Source organism: Rhinolophus hipposideros (genome assembly GCF_964194185.1).
Source record: "Rhinolophus hipposideros genome assembly, chromosome: 22".
Lineage (NCBI taxonomy): Eukaryota > Metazoa > Chordata > Mammalia > Chiroptera > Rhinolophidae > Rhinolophus > Rhinolophus hipposideros.
This window is the reverse complement of record NC_138068.1, coordinates 856,990-875,228: the sequence shown is the minus strand read 5'-3', so window position 1 is coordinate 875,228 and position 18,239 is coordinate 856,990. Positions and strand designations below refer to the sequence as shown.

At 51.9% G+C, this 18,239-nt stretch overlaps 1 protein-coding gene across 15 annotated transcripts in view; it reads right to left on the bottom strand.

Annotated features, from left to right (window-relative positions):
• The window catches only part of DIDO1 (death inducer-obliterator 1), a 49,295-nt gene that overhangs the window by 15,126 nt on the left and 15,930 nt on the right, over positions 1 to 18,239 (bottom strand). For 3 of the 15 annotated variants that reach the window (XM_081034122.1, XM_081034121.1, XM_081034110.1), the window contains exons 2-12: positions 17,427 to 17,473; positions 17,180 to 17,242; positions 16,224 to 16,317; positions 14,564 to 15,386; positions 13,613 to 13,934; positions 11,705 to 11,917; positions 10,512 to 10,725; positions 1,632 to 2,103; positions 1,373 to 1,532; positions 296 to 412; positions 68 to 172 (exon numbers count right to left, since the gene is read on the bottom strand). In XM_081034122.1, coding sequence (XP_080890248.1) covers positions 68 to 172; positions 296 to 412; positions 1,373 to 1,532; positions 1,632 to 2,103; positions 10,512 to 10,725; positions 11,705 to 11,917; positions 13,613 to 13,934; positions 14,564 to 15,384 — 2,424 coding nt within the window. In that variant the 5' untranslated portion in view covers positions 15,385 to 15,386; positions 16,224 to 16,317; positions 17,180 to 17,242; positions 17,427 to 17,473. Of the gene's footprint in view, positions 1 to 67; positions 173 to 295; positions 413 to 1,372; positions 1,533 to 1,631; positions 2,104 to 10,511; positions 10,726 to 11,704; positions 11,918 to 13,612; positions 13,935 to 14,563; positions 15,387 to 16,223; positions 16,337 to 17,179; positions 17,243 to 17,292; positions 17,474 to 18,239 lie in introns of all 15 variants that reach the window. The other 12 variants (XM_081034112.1, XM_081034123.1, XM_081034113.1 and 9 more) reach the window with 7 other exon arrangements.

Genomic DNA, 18,239 nt, shown 5'->3' with positions numbered 1-18,239 from the left:
CTAGCAGAGTCATGTCTGCCCCAACCATCTAGTGGCTTCTTGTCAAGAGTGGTAGCCAAGTGCTTACGTCAGAGTCTGACACGGGTGGAGAGTCTTCCATGTCGGGAATGGCTTCCTGCTTAATGGCAGTCCTCTTACTTTCATTATGCAGTCTAACTCTGGACTCCATCACCTAAGGTGTAAACGACACACACAGAGCCTTACAACACCTTTTCTGGGCGGACGCCCTCCCACCAACAGCCTAGGCTTCTGGAGAAGCCCAGCGCCCCCAGCAGCCACGCCCACCAGTACTCACAGGTTTCGTGGGCCGCTCTTTCCACATGGAAAGCTCTTTAGATACAAGTTCTTCTGGCTTCATTCTCACAAGTTTTGCCAAAGAAATTTCTTCACGCAGAACACGATGGAAAAGTCCCTATGAACAAACATCTTTCATTCACTGGTTCAAAAACATCTGAGTGACTGTTTCTAAGATCCTAGAAAGGATCTGGAGACAACACAGCAGCAGGGGCCTGCCTTGTGGCTTCCAGACAACAGCCCCCAGGAGTAAACACCTGCAATATAGCAAATGCACCCAGAAAACATGGGCACCAAGGTCACACAGCTGACCTCAAAGCCCATGTTGCACCAACTGCTGAAAAGACCTCAGAGAAATCAACAATCAACTCCAAAAGGCAGTGTTGGGAATAAAGGTAGGAAAAGACCTTTTCTGCCCGGGGTTAACGTGGAGAGATGGAAGCCAGAGCCTTCCGTGGGACCCTGCATCTAACACAGGTAAACATCCACAAGGCTGGCCGGAAGCTGGACGACCATGAGCCCAGGCAAGCAGCCAACCCATTTGATCCTGTGGGAACAGCACTGCCCACCCACAGTGCTGCAAAAACAGGTGTGCACAGCACCTGTCCAGACGGTGAGCATGGCAGTTTATTAATCTAAGGAAACCCAAATGGACAGGCTCGCTCAGCTGATGGGGAATGACAAGGCAGGAAAGGCTGGCAGAAGCAGCCCAGATAGACATGGAGATGCCCACATACGAGGACAGAGGATTTGAACTTGACTCTGGAGCCAATGGGATGACGAGGATGCAATTATACAGCCATGCTTACGAGACATGAAGCTGGCAGGATAAAGATGGACTCCAGGGAGTGGGTGAGACCCCCCAGATCTCCATGAAGGTAAGGAACAGAAGGATGAGTGACGATCTCACACCAATGGCCTATGGCAAGCATCCAAGGGGATAAAAAGCGCCTTTTAGCTGCCACTAAAAGGATAGCGATGGTTCAGAATGCTGTGTTTAATGTGCCTCAGCTAAAGAAACCAGAGAGCAGGTTTCCTTCTGTGGCAAGGCCACGAGCCCAAACCCCGAGGTGCACACCTGGTTTTTGGGGTCCTTGAGGTTGAACATGAGGCTGCGGTATTTACTCTTGTAGCGATTGTCCGTGACGTGGAACAGGCTGAACATCTCCTTCTCAATCCGGAGGGCTATCTTCCCGACGTCATTCTCCGTCATGACCAGGTCATCGCTATCGCTGACCCTAGGAGGCACAGAGGAGCTGCTGTGTAAACCACGGCACCTGCACGTTCCATTCCACTCGAAATGGAGAACAGGTAAGAAATGAAGCGCAACAGCCCACCTTTTCCACAAAATCTCCTTCAAGGAGCGTCGTATATTTTGCCGAATCTGTGAATTTGGCTGCGATGGAGTAGCGATGGAGGTCCCCAGGCGTCCCGGGGCAGGAGAGACCACGGGCACAGAGGCAGCCACAGGCTTCCTGGTGGCCCCCAGCAAGGCGGCAGAGCCCGGTAACTTTTTGGAAGCAGATGTGGTGGCGCCAGGCACCAGCCCTGCCTGCTTGGCGGCAGGAGGACTGCCTGAGACGGAGGCCGAGAGCCAGGGCCTCTTGGGTATGGTGCCCTTGAAGCCCGAAGGCCCCTTTCTGACGGCCGGCTTGGCCGCTGCCACATTTCCGGAAGGAGCCTTGTTTGGAAGGAGCCTTCTGGCTGGAGGCTGCTTGCCGCCCCCCGACGAACCTGGAGGGACCACTCTCTTGGGTACCACAGACGCTGCTGCTGGGCTCTCCTCCACTTGTCTTTCCTCCTTCACGGCTGCAAAGGAGACACACACGCTTAGTGGGGCAGGACGACACCCAGGCGCGCTGTCATGTGTCCTGAAAAGTATGCTCACGCTTAAACTAGCAAACACTTTCCAGGCCTTACTGCATGAGATACTCATTTAGAGATAAGGGTTTTTAATGCTGAATTCAGAAAAGGAGTGTAATTATGGCCTCCGTCAGCACTTACGATCACAGAGTGCTTTACTTCAGAAAGAAATGTTCTACTGTAGTATTACTGAAACCTGCTACTTCAACCAGCAAACTCTACTTATCAAAGGCTTGGTATAAATCGTCAGCTAGGCTTGAAAACGGAAGGACAAATTCACATTATCAAGAAAAGGCAGATTTTAGAAGAGCACCTCATTAAGAATTCAAGTGTAACCTTTTTGTAAACATGAGTTTAAAAGATCTTTTCAGGATGGGTCAAACTGACAAATTCTCTTCACATTTTAAATGCATGTGCACCCCCAGGCCTTAGGAGGACTACCCCGAGTCCATTCGGGAGGTGGGGGGCAGTTGTTCATAGGTGTTCATCATTCTTTTGGACAAAAGCCAAGTGACTAAGACGACTAATAAAACACAGGCAGATCTCCAGCATGTGAAAGACCCATTATTTTTTATACTACGACATGACAAGATACGGTATTCAACAGTTATATAAATGGACTCATTTACAACCCTCTAGTTGTATTTCATCATTGTGTAAGACAATAAATGAGCAAGAATTGTTGACAACTAAAAGATATCATCAAAACACCTCCACGTGCACAAAAATCTGTTGCCAGTAACCTTTTCTTTGAGATACGCCAAAGGATTACACTGAACCCTGGGTCAGACTGTCAGAATTAAAGTCTCAGGAAAGCAAGAAGACAATTCTGAACACGGTTCAGTGACCTGCTGCCGACCAGGGCCAGGTCGGAGCTGTGAAGGCGGAGCAGATGGCACACTCTCGGTGGTCCGTGCTCTGCACACCAAGCAGAATGGCGGGGACCAGGGAGCCCCATAGACGAGCCAAGACACCATGGGGATGCCACATAGGGCAGGCGGTCGAGTCACACAGGGAGAAGATACGTCCCCGAGGTGGGTTTTTCTCAAACTACCCCTGCAGTAGTGAACCCCCCCAACCCCAACATAACCCAGGGAGTAAAAGTCAATCACCAGTCAGCCAACCATGTTCCTTTTAACTGTCGCAGTGAACAAGGGAGAGAGTCTGAGATCTGGGCAGAGGTGAGAGTCCACCTACAGGCCCAGCCCTCCCTGTAGGTGAGCTCCAGGGCCCCAGTGCGGCCACCACCAGCAGCCACGGGCATCTTGGCAGAGAGCCAGAGCCGTCACCGTTGCCCTCAAGGCCTTCCTCCTCCAACGGTGGGTGCTAAAAGCCCATGGGGACCTCATGTTTTTCCCACTTTGCAGTGTAAGCGCAGTCATCTAATTTTACAAAGTTTGCAACAGCACTTCGTGGACCCAAAAGCTAGGACAGTGTGAGAAATACTGTCACCAAGCATCAATTCTGACTTTAAATCACTTCATCTCAAAGCCCCCCAACCACACGTTCCCTGCCCACCTCTGCCTAAGGTGGCCTGTCTACCAGATGCCATGCGTGCCCAGGCCTAAGCTGTCCAGGTTTCCAAAGACCACTGCACGTGCCACCCAGCCTGCTGGTCCCACCCATGTCCATCACCATCAAGTCACACCTCACAGCTTCACTCCTTCAGGAGCTAGATTTCTAAGTAAAGTACACTATAAAGTCCAACAAAGTAAAAATAGGGACATACAAGCAACAGAAACTACACTTCTCCATGTATTATTTCATCAGGTCTTCCGATACCTAAGGAGTTAGTGGACTTCGAGTCACATGTGGCTACGGAGGTCTGCAGGACGGCTGGAGCTCAGGTCAGTAAATGAGACGGACAAACGGAAGGATGAACAGAAGGACCTCTTTGCAGGGAAGTGGGACGGGGAAGGGAGGGTGGCTGCACTTGTCTAAAACACTGTAACCCTGAGCAGAGAGCGGTAACACCACCAGGCAGGGAGGCCAACCACTGGCAGCCATGGAGGCATGAGCCACTGAGGATTAAAACTGGGACCTCGAGCCGGTTCAGTCAGCCTTTTACAAACACAAACTTTAGGACAGCATTTTGGTAGCGCACTTCAGTAACTCTCAAAGCTGGCCTAAGGTGCTTCCAGAAACCTCACAAAGATGCCTGATTGTAAGATACAGGACATCTGTGTGATGTGGCCTAAAACAGATTGTCGCTTGTGGCTTTCATTGTTTCAAGTGACACATTTGTTAATGGATCAATACTTCTACTGGTCTAACTGGTACATTTTCTGAGAGATTTTTAGGATATTCCCAATACCTGTGAGTAAAATGACCCATTATCCATGGTAACAGTAAACACGTGTAATCTATTTAAAAAGCAGGGAGGGGATGGCTTTCTAAACTAGGAGGACATTTCATAAAATGAGCTGCTGCTACCTTTTAAAACCAACCTCCACTTTTCCTTACCTGCTCCCCAGAGTATCTAAACAGGTCTAATTAAGCCAACAAATTTTTAGTAAAATGCTGAAGTGGACTGACTTGGCAGGGAATGCTGGAAACATGCAGGAAGTGCTTTCCAGCAAGAGCCACACTGGTCCCTATGACTCCACTGTAAGGTGCATGTGGCACGTGCTGAACGAGTGACCTCGGGGCAGTGCTGGAATGTTCTGACAGTGAGAGAAATGCTACCATTTTAAAGCACAGCTACATCAAGCCTGCAAACCCTTCATCCAAACTCAGTTCTAACTGTATTAGCGTGTGGATAAATTTACAGAAGGGCAAGGACCAGCTTTGTAACCAGCCAGAAGAAAACGATTCTAGAACAGCAGCGGCACACCCCATGCCCGAGTGGCTTCAGGGGACAGCCGACGCCCCCAAGTGCTGCCGAACTCTGCTGGCAGCACTAAGCAGACTGCGGTGTGGGCAGAGGTGGCCCCGCAGGGGTGTGTGCCAGGCCTGGGCTGCTGGCAGCAAGGCAGCCTGTAGGTAGCTTCTACCCGCCGGAGACTTGCTGTGGGGGAAAAGTGTTGCCAGGTTCCGGGCCAGGTCTCGACCCAGGGAGCCAGGGGAAACCTGTCGCTCTAGGAGGCCAAGCTGCCCATGGGCCTGCTTCTGCCCGATGACCACGTTGGTAAAGGAGATGAATCGTTGGGGTGAAGCCAAACAGAGAGCAAAGCAGGCTGGTGTCCACGGGGATAAGTGAGCAGCAACACGCTCCAATTGGCTCATTTCCAACAAGCATAAAACTAAGGGCCTCGCCACATGGCCAGGTGGCTGTGGCATCGCTGGCCACTGGGTGGCACTGGCGGGCCTCAGTGGAGCTTGGGAGGACACAGGTCTCCTCCAGCAGCTGTGCTGCGCTGTGCCCCTGGGGAAAAGCTATGCAGATGCCCAAAGGAAGCTACAGCGGGTGGGCAGTAGCGACGGTCTGCCCAACACCCACGTCTAGCGAGGGCCTCAGGGGACAGCTCGGCGCAGGCACAGGACCTGGGGGAAGGTCCTCAGAGCAGCTGGAAATTGCTACCTCGTCCTACTCACAGCACGCATGTTTACCCCAGAAAGGAGCCCTTCAGTCACAGACGCCTGTGCAGGCCTACTGAATGATTGGCTGTAAAAGCCAAGTGAGCTTCTGCTGACAATGAGCGAGTGAAAGCACATGGAGCAGGCAAGGGCCAGAAGGCCTCGGCAGGGGTGTCCGCCTGCAACTGCCCGCTGCCACCCCACGAGCTCCATGCACCACCCACCCCACTGGGTCCCGAGTCCACTCAGCAGGAAGAGCGAGGCAGCTACCACTGTGGGGGCTGTCTCCGTAACCGGGACCCAACCCAAGGGCGTGGAGGCCAACAGTGGAGAAGCGGTGCGTTTTGTTCACTGTGGTATCAGTTCTGCGGGACACGTGTAGTTTCCCATTTCAACTTGGTTTTCTGACAAGAGCTTTCCATGTGTGGAAAATAAAGGTAGTAAATAGCAAGAAACCATTTTGTTTTTGTGCTTTTGCTTATTTTGTATTCTTCCAGTACTGATTTACTTTTGCGTCAGAAAACACAAATTCCCAAGTAACACTCAAGCAAGCATATGCTGTTTCTCAATTCCTGACCACCCGGGTGTCTATGTGGGCCCACAACCCATCATGGGCTGGGTCACGCAGCTTTTCTAGGTGGCTTGTTTCTGATGTGGTATTTGAGTGGCTGACCCCCTACATGGAGAGGGGCACAGAACTCTCCGCAGGAAACTTGCAAGAAGCAAGTGGACGTCAGATCAATCACCTTCTTTATTTTCAGTCTCACGTAGTGTTTTGCAATCTACACCCAAAGCTGATTCATGTTGGGTTAATAACATGGAAAAGAACTTTTCCAATTATACTTCAACATGCTCCACTAGAATGAGATGTGACCAAGGCTGTCACCCCACTGGACTGACAGTCCCGGCCTCGCTGCTCAGCAGGCACCAGGGCAGTGAGCCACCACCTCCCCACCGTCTCCGAACCAGGCACGAGGCACTCACGTCACTTTAATAAGGTTACGTTTTAAGCAACATCATTCGTTTGTGCCCAAATTGTTTACTTCAACCAACATGACGGGTTCGGGGCATGTCAGATGAGTCCACCTGCCCACCCTGTAAGCTCCTGGTCACAAAGGGTCCCATCAGTGGACCCCCAGGCTGGCGGCCGAGCAGCGTTCGGGATATGCAGTTACCTTTACGTTCTTCTTGCTGACGTCCTCCAGGCTTGCGGCAGACAGCTGCCCCAACCTTCATTTAAATAAATGAAAGTGGCAAAACTTCTTATCCATCTTCTAAGTTTACTTCTTTAATTCTCAGAAGCCAAGAACATAACTATGTGCCATGGTTTTGTGTAACACACAAAAATCAAGATTAAGCATTTTTACAACTTTATACCAACAGGGCAGATTTGTGGACCATACTGGAGGCATGGCACAGCATCTTCATAGTGGACCTGCGGACTCTGGGGGATGCCACCAGGGCACTTTCCTCTAGTGCTCATCTTCCAACAGTACGGGAGTGGAGCCGTAGCTGCCTAGGCCACGTCAAGTTCACCAAAAGGCAGGTGAAGTGAGCAGGACCCACCCTGTGGGAACTGGCAGCCCATTTCCCCCCGCCTGGGGAGGCACACGCTGCTGCCGAAGGTTTTATCTCAAGTGTCTGTTCATGTGAAACCACCCCCAATCTAATTTTCTCAACAGATGGCTATTTCTTTAAGCTTGAAAATGTAAAATAAAGAGAATACAAAAGAACGTCACTGAGAGCCGAGGAAAAAGCTGCATGGACAGCATTAAAAACGACCGTCAAGCCAAGTCCCATATCTGGACAGTGCTTCTTCCCTCTCACTGGGGGGGAAGAAACCAATTTGTAGGTCGTCTGGTTTGTCGCCAACCACATTTTATTGCCAGACAATCTGGAAGGGGCAGATAAAAATGGCTCATGCAGCTGACTGAGACACCCCCTGGCCTGCCCGCTTTAAATTTCTACAAAATATGCTTGGGTTCCAGAATCGTCCCTCCGCCCCTCCCCCGGCATTTATTACTGGGAACTTGTTTCCTCTTATGATTGGTGAAATGTGCTTCTGGAGTCCACACCACTAGTTACCCTCGTGCAAATCGCGTCCTCCTCCATCCATCTCACCACAGTGCTTGGACAGTCTGTGTGGCACACACGTGACTAGTATCTGGCAAGAGGCTTAACCAGCCACCTGGATTTGGGTGGACAGGTTCTGTCAGGGTTTTCACTGTAAGTCTCAGAGCTACATGACACTGTAGAAACCTCATTTTCCAGTCAGACTCTGTTCAGTGTTTTAAGTCACCTAACGAGCTATTTGAGTCCAAAATACTAGAACCTGTGCCTATGCCTATCAGAATTCCACTGTCAAGTTGTAATAAAGCAGGCAAATTTTAGAAAAATATTTTCAGCTCTCTTCATACCTTGACAGTAATGGAAGGTAAACCAAAAGAGAAAAAATAAGGCTATAAAAATATAAACACTATTGATTTTGGGGAGAAATAAAATGGCAATTGTTTCTGTAAGTTAAAGAAACTACAGACACCCTCAAAAACAATTTAAAAATTACTCAGAAGACTGTGTTACTGGCATCACCCAGAAAACAAGGGCCTCCTGGACACTTGCGTGGGAGGAAGAGGAAAAAGCCTCCATGCACAGCGAGGCCATGCCCGCTTAACAGGTCCCCTCCGTGTTCACTGAAAAGTTGTCCCTGTCCCCACAATCCAAACCCCTGGTACCCGCAAACCAGTGGACTGGGGGGCAGGGGAGCCTGGAGCACCTCCAACAGTGCATGGCTCTCTGGGCTCAATGAGGATCCTCGTCTCCAGGTCAGTGCAGACAATGCCCCGTCTTAAGAGTCACCACCCCCCACCCGGAAAAGCACACGCAGCCAGCCAGGGAGGCAGGTGGGGTCCTCATGGGGTGTAGCCTTCTGTGTGCACTGTGCTCTGCTACCATCCCGCTATCACAACTGTGAAGGACCGTCTGGGGACAGCGGTGGAGACACAGCTGCTACTCACCAAGGCCGAAGTCGTATTTGCTACTAACCTTTAAGTGTCCTCCCAATCACTTTTGGGAAGATGACATTTCTGGGATAAGATCAAATGCAACTAGCTCAAAAACATGTCCCTTATGCATGCAATTAATTTCGAATATCCATCAAGTTTAATTCTGAGGCGTCAATGTGCTAGGAAGGGCAATCAGTCATTAATTTGTTTCAAGTTTCTGTCAACCGAAGCACTCGGAGCTTCAGTGAAAAGCTGGTATAGAAAGAGGTGGAGAAGAAAACCGTCTGAGCAGAGACTGGCCTCCTCAGGAAGCGCAAGCCCGCCCCCCCGCCCCCCGCCCCCCCGCCCCCCGCCCCCCGCCCCCCACCCCCCACCCCCCAGCTTGCGCTCCCTCGAGAAGAGTGAGAAGTTAAGAGCCCAGGGAGAGCCATGCTGTCCCACCCTCCCACCGACACCCCTACTCCGCTCTGCACCCCACAACTCAGCTCATGGAGCTTCAGGGCAGCTGTCCAGTTCTAGTCCACAGAGAGGGTGACACTGACTTGAAATCAACTGCCAGGGCTTTGGAGGCTGGGCCATGCTTTTCCTTACTCTGTCCCAAGCCTCTAACCACTTAGGGCACGTCAGCAATCGTAAGTGACATGGATTTTTAGGTACGTTCACGATCTCTGTGGAAGTGCTACTTTGTAGAGGTTATAATTTGATGAAGATTTGAGGTATGATGTTAGCATGAAATTCTCAGCTCAAACAACCTAAGGTGTATCAGACTTATTTTAATACAACTGGTTATCTCTATATTTAATAACTTATTCCTAAAATAAGAAAATCTATTATTGCTTTGCAATTTACTTGCAACTCCATTTCTTAGGTCTTGGACCCTTTACATTCTATCATGAGCATCTAGACACAGGTTTTCTAACTACACTAACCTGGCATCTGCCTCCACGAGTGCTCTCCCTCAGGTGATTGCTAAGAGGCTGACTAACAGGAGAACACAGCACACGTCTATAGTCATGCAATTTAGGGCTATTTAACCTTTTGGTGCTGTAAAGAGAGGCACAAAATGGTCTAAAAGACAGCATAAAAACCAAATTAACAATAATCTTAATAAAGTAAGATGTGCCCAATAGTTCTATTTAAATTTCCAAATTTTAATTTTGGAGAGTTGGGCTGAAATGCAAGAAGAAACTAAATTTACGCTGCATAACTGAAGCCAGGACTTCAAAGATCTATGGGCACTTAAAGGCTGGGGCAGATTCACTTCAGGGAGCACATCACGTCACTTACCGTGGAACACAGAGCTGCAGGGAAGGGCCTTCCAAACGTGAGTGTGTGTCTATGTGGGTGTGTCGTGTATGGACTGGACATGAAAAAATTTCTGCCCTGTCAAACATACGCTGCTGAAAATCGTCTTTTACATCAGATCAACGGTGATCTGCAGTATAAAGATTCCCACAGTGTACAAAAGAAGTGATGACTGCATGTGCTAAAAGCAGACAATGTGGAAAAATGAGCGAGCTAACAGGGTTGTCACAAAATGGCAACTGACGCTGGGACTTTGATACATTTGAGCACTGGGCAGCGAGCGTGTCTGCTCAGTCTGACCTCGCTGAACATAATACAGATACTTACCAGAGCCTGACAACCGAAGAGATTAGACACACAGCAACCGCAAGGGGGTTTGTACAGCTTTGTGGGGACCGGCTAGGGGTAGGGGTGCGGGGCTCACGGGCAGCGCTACACAGGGCCACAGCTCCTGGCTGTGGCCAGGCCGGAGTGCAGGGCCAGGCAGAAAGCCCGGGAAGGGTCCAGTCGCTACCCCTAGGTGATACATACATTTATACAACAGAGCCGGCCAGAGGGCAGCAGTGGGTTCTGGCTTCACTGCATTGTAATTGTGGTCGCTTGCCCAGGATGGCGTGCTGCTCTCACAAGTCGTTTCCTTAATAAGAACCTCGCTCCTAGCAGGGGCCGCCAGTGCCTTCTTCACGGTGTTTTCTTTCTTGTCTGGAGCCGGTCTCTTGTGCATGGAGGAGATTCTGACGCCTGCCTGGATAAGCAGGAAAATCCCAATCATTAAGGTCAGACCTCACCTTGGCTCAGCTCACTTCTCAATGAAGAGAGGATACGCTTGTGGTCACTTCAGGCCCCCTCACTACCCGGCACATACACACCAGCTGATCCTCACAACCCACTGTAAAAGCCGGGATTCCAGTGTCTGAGTGGTGAGAAGGCCCAACGTGAAATGACCTATAATGCGGCTGAGCTCTGAGCGTGGTGGGGGCCACAAGGTGAGAGCAGGTGGGAAAGACCTCGGGGTGAGCATGTGCTGGGCGAGGGGAGCTCCCCGGGCTCCCACCAGGCACGCTGCACGTCACCGACTGCACACAACTGCTTCTTCGGCAGTTCTGGTTAAAAATGACCAGCCTTAAAAATGAAGCCGTCTAAAGGATAAACAGCGCTGTCAAGGTCAAGAAAACTATCCCAGCAGCACTCAGGCCTCACTTGTCACAGACATTAACAGGGGTCGCAGTACAGGCACACCCACTGTAGCCAACTCCTCAGGAAGGGTCTTCAAGTGTAAGGCAAGGGCCTGAGTTCTGAAGCACCCTCGATCCTTCCCAAATCACACGGGGCACAAACACGGGGCCACGGGCGTGCTAGGTGGACCACGGCCCCTCCGCACCCCGCTGGCTGCCTGCCAACTCCTCCCCACGCGACTCCCCCGTCGTCACCGCTGTTTCGTGGACAGAGAGAGGGCTCAGCTTCCCCGCAGCAGCCGCAGCCTGGGTTTGCTTTGCTGCGTTTGTATCCGTTACCCCCTCAGCTAGAGTGTGGTACAAAGAAAACGTCAGGACTTGCTTCTCCGTTACTGACAACAGAGCCAGTGGAGAGAGGGAGGACCAAGGGAAAGGGGCCGGCGCGTGCCTCTTGCCTCGGCCACTGCCCTGCACCCTACAACCAGCCAAGTCTGCGACGGGGACACTTTCCGCTTCAACTGCTCAAATAGCTGCTCTTGCTCAGCTTACCTGAACGCTACACTTCGGAAGAATGAGCTTTTCTGGCTTCGGCTTGGTCTTTTCTTTCGGTTTGGGTTTTGCTTCTTTCCCAGAACTCAGAAACTTCATGGTGGCGGCAGCGTGCTTGAGAATGCAGTCGTTGCTGCAGTAGACGGAGTCCGGCTGCGCCACGCTCGCACACCCGGGGCCGATACACTTGGCAGCGCCCGGCGCCTCTGAGACCTGCAGAACGAAACGTGCCGCACACAACACTCATAGCCGTAGCGTCACGGTACTTTGCAAAATCACTTTATAGCACTGAGGTTACTGTTTCTCATCAGGAGACACTAACAGTACTTGAAAGTGAACAAAAACTCATCTTTGTTCTTTCCCAGCACACAGACCTACGGCCCCCGGCAAAGGCCTGCACAGTCTTCATGCCACTCGGGGCGGGCACAACTCCAAGAGGACCCTAGGACCCCGCCCCCAGGACACAATGTGGTGTCACGCCCACAATTACGTTCCGATAGGGTAAATGGACAGGGGTATCTGCAGGTGTAATGAAGGCCCCAAATGAGACGACTGAATTAATCCAAAGGGCCTGACTCAATTAGGCGAAAACCTTTACAAGAGGGCTTGGCCTTCTGAAGATGTGAAGCAAGCAGCCCTGCTGTGAGGCCTCCACAGCTGTGCTCTGGTGTGAGGGCGACACCAATTTCACCAGAATCTGACGCACAGCCAATGGCCTTCAGTAGCAACAGGCCACAAAAGCTGCATAGGACACAGCCACACACCGAACCGTGTCAGAGCTTTAGGAGGTGGCTACTCCCTAGCAGGGCCTCTGATGAGACCGCCAACCCTGGCATGCAGCCCTCTCCTCTAAGACCCTGAGAGGGATGAGGCAAGGCCAGGCCCAGGCTTCTGACTCTGCAAGCCGAGCTAAGAAATGTGTGTGGTTTTGAGCTAAGTCTGGTAACTGGGCACGCAGCTTAGGAACTGACACACTACAAGCTGGCTGGCTGCTGGCTCATAGCCCCCCAGGTGTTTCGCAGGCCAACACCCAGCACACGTGACCACGTCCTGCCAGTGAAATCGTACTTGAGCAAAATCTTACTTCTCACGTTAAGTGTTTGAGAACTATTTTTCCTCCATAGAATCCAACAGAATTTAAACTCATGTAGTCCAAACACATGGACAATAAAGACGAGAAATTAGGACAATTTTCCCACTGACATTTCTGTTAATTTTCCTAATGACTAAGTGTGTTAACAGTTAATACACGTCCACTGGGCGCCACCGAACACCTCAGGACAGACAGTGAAATGGTCCAGCACCAGAGCACGCTCACGTCACAGCTAATACAACTCCAGGCTACCGGGCACACCCCAAAGCCTGCGTGGGCAGTATCCGGCCAGGGCTGCCCCATTCGAGGCTGGCCGGTCGGGACTCAGGAAGGCCAAGCGGGGCACTTGTCAGAGCCCGATACAGCTCCCTCAGCCAAAGCTGACGACTCGTGGAGAATGTGGCCTTCAAGGGGCCTAAGAACCAGCCAGGGAGGAAGACGGAGTCAGCTCAGGCACAGTGAGCGCCCAGGACCACCAGAGGGTCGCACGCTGGATCGGCAGGTGTGAGGGTGGCCCCGGGCTGAGGTCGCCTTATCACCCCCTGGAGCCATGCGACAGCTGCCACCCCCACCCTCGGCATCTTGAGTGAGGCGGGTACAAGACCCCTCGTTCTCAAGATGGTGCCAGGTGAGACAGGTGCACACTCATTTCAGTAACACAAAGAAACTGGAAAATGATCCGCCCACAGTAACAGTATAGGAGGCAGACAGGTGTCAGGAGGAGTGGGAGGCCCGAGAGCCAAGTGCAGGACAGCCTTTCTCCCCGAGGCCCCGTAGGGCCGCCCTGCATGGCCGACCGCGGAGCTGGCACTTACAGGCTGGAATATCTTGAGCTTCTTCTTGCCACTCGGGTTTGCAGCCTTCTCGATCCTACCCTTGATGCCTTGGTCCTCGCTGCACTTCTGCTCCACAGTCCCTATACTCGTGCAGTCTGTGCCGTCGGCGTCCGCTGGTCGGAGTCTTGCTGCCTGCTGGCTTGCGCTGTCTGAGTTAGGTTCGTCCTGCACCTGCAGAATGGTGCAGTTGGGGCAGATGTAATCCTCCCCGTTCCTTTCCAGGAGCCGCCCTCGAGCCTCAGAAATGCCCACACAATCGCCATGAAACCACTCTTCACACCGGTCACAGCAAATCATAAACCTGAAATTAGAAAACAACCAGGGATGGAAAACGAAGAGGTAAACACTCGTCTGAGACACATTATTAATGTCCAGTTGGTTTCAACAACACGCTACCATGAAAAAATGCAAAGGGACAGAAAGTGGAGAGAACAGAGGCACATCCGAGGCCCCCTCTCGATGTTAACATTTGACCAGACGACTTTATTTTTCGTGAGTGGAGCTTTCAGAGTGAACTGCTGGCTCCACAGCACCTGGCGATCGGAGTGCCCGTCTGCACGAAGGGACAACGGTGCCTTTATTGCCATAACAGCACCGGAGGCTCAGAGCTGCCCCCAACATCCATACTGGGAGCCAACCAGCCTGTGTCCCTCTGGGACAGCCTAAAGCCGTGCAACCCAAGAGGGACCTCTGGGGTGACAGGAATGAGTCATCTGTGCCCCTCGCACTGGCTGCTGGCCGCACACGCTCACGTGACCAAGGCAGTGAAGAGCCCCATGCAGCCAACAGTCCCCTTCTTTTCAGTGACTGGCTCATGGTTTTCAGCTACCCCACTTCCTCCCGGGCCCCGCTTTGTGACTGATCGAAGTGGATGGCAAGCTGGCCGACCCCGAGCGAGAGTCGGCAGCTCCGGCTCCTCCCGAGACCCACCTGTTGTTATGCGGCTGGCGACATATGCAGTACAGAGCGTTGGGGTCGTACACCTCACACTCAGGCTTGTGCCTGACTGAGCCTCCGGGCTCTTCGTCTGGGGCTTCCTCGGCCGCTGGCCCTTCCGACTTCCTCTCCCGGTCCTCTTTCGTTGCCTGGGCAGCCGTGGGCTCCTGCTTGCTGGGCGGGGAACTCTCCACAGTGCTGCCCGCCTCTGTGCCCACAGCTTCTGCAGGGTCCTCCTCTCGCCGCTTCTTCCTCAGGCGGTTCTGGGCACCTTTCAGGGGCCGGTCGGCTGGCTCCTGTTCTCGCTTTCTTCGTAGGCGATTCTGAAGCTCCTTCAGAGTCAAGCCATCACTGTCACTATCGGAAGTGTCGTCCTCATCGTTACCCCCCGTGGCCTTGGCAGACGAGGCCGCTCGTTCCTTCCCCGCTGCGGAGCTGGCCCTGGGCCCACTTTTCATCTCAGAGGCACTCTCCACGCTCCCCTCAGAAGCAGTCTCGGCATCTGTTGCTGGGCACGAGGCTGGCTCGCTGGGGTCCTCCAGGGAGGTGGGCGCAATCCTCCGGCCGCGGCGCCGGACTCGCGTGAGGAACTCCTCCACGCGCTCAGTCCGCTTGGGCTGCCTCCCACTGCGCCGTAAGGACGGGCTCTGCTGCTGCGGCGGGGCCCGCTCCACGCAGTCCAGCTCTGCGTCCCCAGCGCCCTCGCGCTTGGCAATGGTGGTTCTTCGGAAGCCCCATGTTTTCCTGAACTCTTTACTGGTGGGTTTGATGACCTTGGGCGTTTCGTCATTGCTGGGGTCACCTTTGTCATCCATACCTAATGGTGAAATGCAACCAAACCACAACCAACGTTAGTGAGGCCACATGTCCTGGCGAAGGAGCCATTCACCAGAGCTAGAAGAATCAGCGGGCGCAGACCGCCATGAATACACAGCGGGAGCTCCCACGGGGGCACCACCCTTCGTGAGCAGAGGAGGAGGCATGGACACGGTAGATGTAACAGTGTTCCACCTACAGAAAGTGGGTGTCTATTAAAGCAAGTGATCCTGACCAGTGTTTCCTCAAGTGTGGTCCGTGACATAATTCAAGGCGATTCTTGCAGAAAACGTTCCTAGTTACGTATGTAATGTTCAGAAGAAAAACACAGCTCCCAACCTGGAATTCCGGCAGCGAGGTGCTCAGCCCACCACTTAACACGGGCAGCGGGGAATGCCAAACGCACCATGGCACCGGCAGCGGAGCGGAGGTAGCCGCTGGCTCGCTGGCACTCTTGCATGGACAGAACGCGGTGCCAGGCCAAGGCCTAGGAGCCCCGAGCTGCCGTGTGACAACTCTGACCACTCTGCCTGACGCCACGTGCAGAGGGGGTGTTGGGCCCTGCACGTGGCCCTGCTGCGGGCCGAGTGCACAGTGACCCTGTGGACGCCTTGTGGAAAAGGCTCGCCTGGCTGAGTCCTGCCCACTCACTCAGGAGACACGAAAGGGCGCTGTGGGTTCTGCCGAGCTCTGGGGCAGTAGTTACGCAGCAACAGGTAACCCCGACACTGAGGAACTCCTGACCCAGGCAAGTGCTTGAATGTGCATTTCTTCTCCCATTTCTTTCCTAATAGAGCAGTAAAGGGCCACATTTGTGAAAACTGTACTCAGTTTATACCTTGAGAATTCTTTTTCAAGCCGTCCAGCTTTAATCACACTGAAATGCTAGTGGCGACTCAGCTCTTATGTCGTGCTCCATCCTCAGAGAAGGACTGGGACAGAACGAAAAACCTTCAGAACAGCAAACATACAAAACTGAAAATCACATGCAACCCAGTTCTTTCTTTGCTTCTCACTAAGTATTGTCACCTCCTGTTTCCTGGCCAGCTCTATACCCTTCACCATGAAACTTGGCCTGCACAGTCTCAGGCCACTCAAACTTTCCAGAGTGGCTGTGGCATGAGCACACGTGCCACTGAGGACCACACCACTTCTCTGGTCACCTGAAGTGACGGGAGCTAAGATGGGGTACAAATGGTGATTCCAACTCAGAGTGCTCTGGCTGGTGGCACGGACCCACTCTCCGCGAGGCAATGCTGACTCCCACTGGCTGGGAACGTGAAATGTGAGGAACAACATGAACCCTCGATGACAGCTGTGCTCCCTCCACATGTGCGTGGGAGAGTTGTTACTAAACCAGTCATCATAACTGTTTACCTATCCAAAGTGTTGCTACTCGTGCAAACCAACTTGTAGCAAATTTGACAGTCATCTTGGGCGAAGGGAAGTCCCATTTCACACATTTGGCATGGGCACTAAAGATGCGGCCTGAGCCAGCCTGTGCCAGAAAGTACAGGGGGTGCAGCCCCTCCAGTTCAGAGGGTCGGGTCTGGACCCCATAAAGCTCACAGGGCTGGGAAAGAAGCCTGATCCCCACAGCAGGATGGTTTTCTGCCAGAAGAACTCTCCTCTGCAAAGCACCGTTCACCACAGACAGAATATACAATGTCAAGGTCTACGTACTAACAAAACCACCACCATACTCTGAATCAAATTCTTAACACATTACCCAACGGTTCATCTAAGAACCTTATGGGTGAAGTTGAGAGTATTTCAAACAAATATGACTGTTACCTTGTATCACTGTCTTCACATGCAATGAATGCCCCTTGAGAAACAGGTGGAGAAACTTCAAACCTATGAAGTTAAAATTGTCCTGTTGACATTTAACACTACTGATACATTACCTGCCCCAACACCGAAAGCTTGGACACTTTACGGACGGACGTCCTAAATACAACAGAAATCCTGGCTGGCGCAATCACCTCGTCCAGGTAAATAGCCAGGCCCCAAAACACTGTTGCGACCAGTCACTGCTCACCAGTAACAACTCGGATTATCTTGAAACTGCTCCCACGGAGTGAGCTCCTAAAAGAAAGGAAAACAACAGTTCATAGATCTTGAGTAACTATAACTGAAACCACATTAAAACAACAAACTTCAATGCAAGTAATCTGTACTGTACGTGACCTACAAAGACACTTGGGGGAAAAAACCTGAAAAACACGCAACATAGTTCCCTTCCCTAGAAGACTTTTAAAGGAAAAAATACTGACGACATGGGGACAGAGCAAACTGGTGGGAAGAGAGCAGAGGTCCTGGAGGGACAGAGGGTTTCAAAACCAGCGTCAGATGTCAGCTGCCTTCCAGTTGTAACCCTATTTTGGAGATGGACCCAGCTCGATAAAACCCAACACACAGACAAACGCGAAAAGGGTGAACAACAAAATTAATTATGAACGCAATTATGTAAAAATTCTTAATACTGTAGCTATGCCATCAGTTAAAAACCTAAGGAAGATTTTAGATGACTGTTTACGATCACTCGACATCGACGTGGTACATTCCACCTACGTGTATTTAAAAATCACTTCTTCTACATCGCTTTCAATAGCCATGCCTAGCTCAAGCCTCACTAATTATGGCTCTGTTCCGAGGTGAGCCCTAAATACCGATCTTTTAACATATTTCAGATTCTAGCCCCGAGGAACCCCGAGCCCAGCGGACCTGCACCTCACCTCTCCTCTTCCAAGTCTCACTCCAACTGCCTTCTGTGTAACTGTGGTCTCCTTAGTGACCTCAGAACAAAGACAAACATTCTGTCACACCTCCTTTTAAAGAGACACTGACCGTT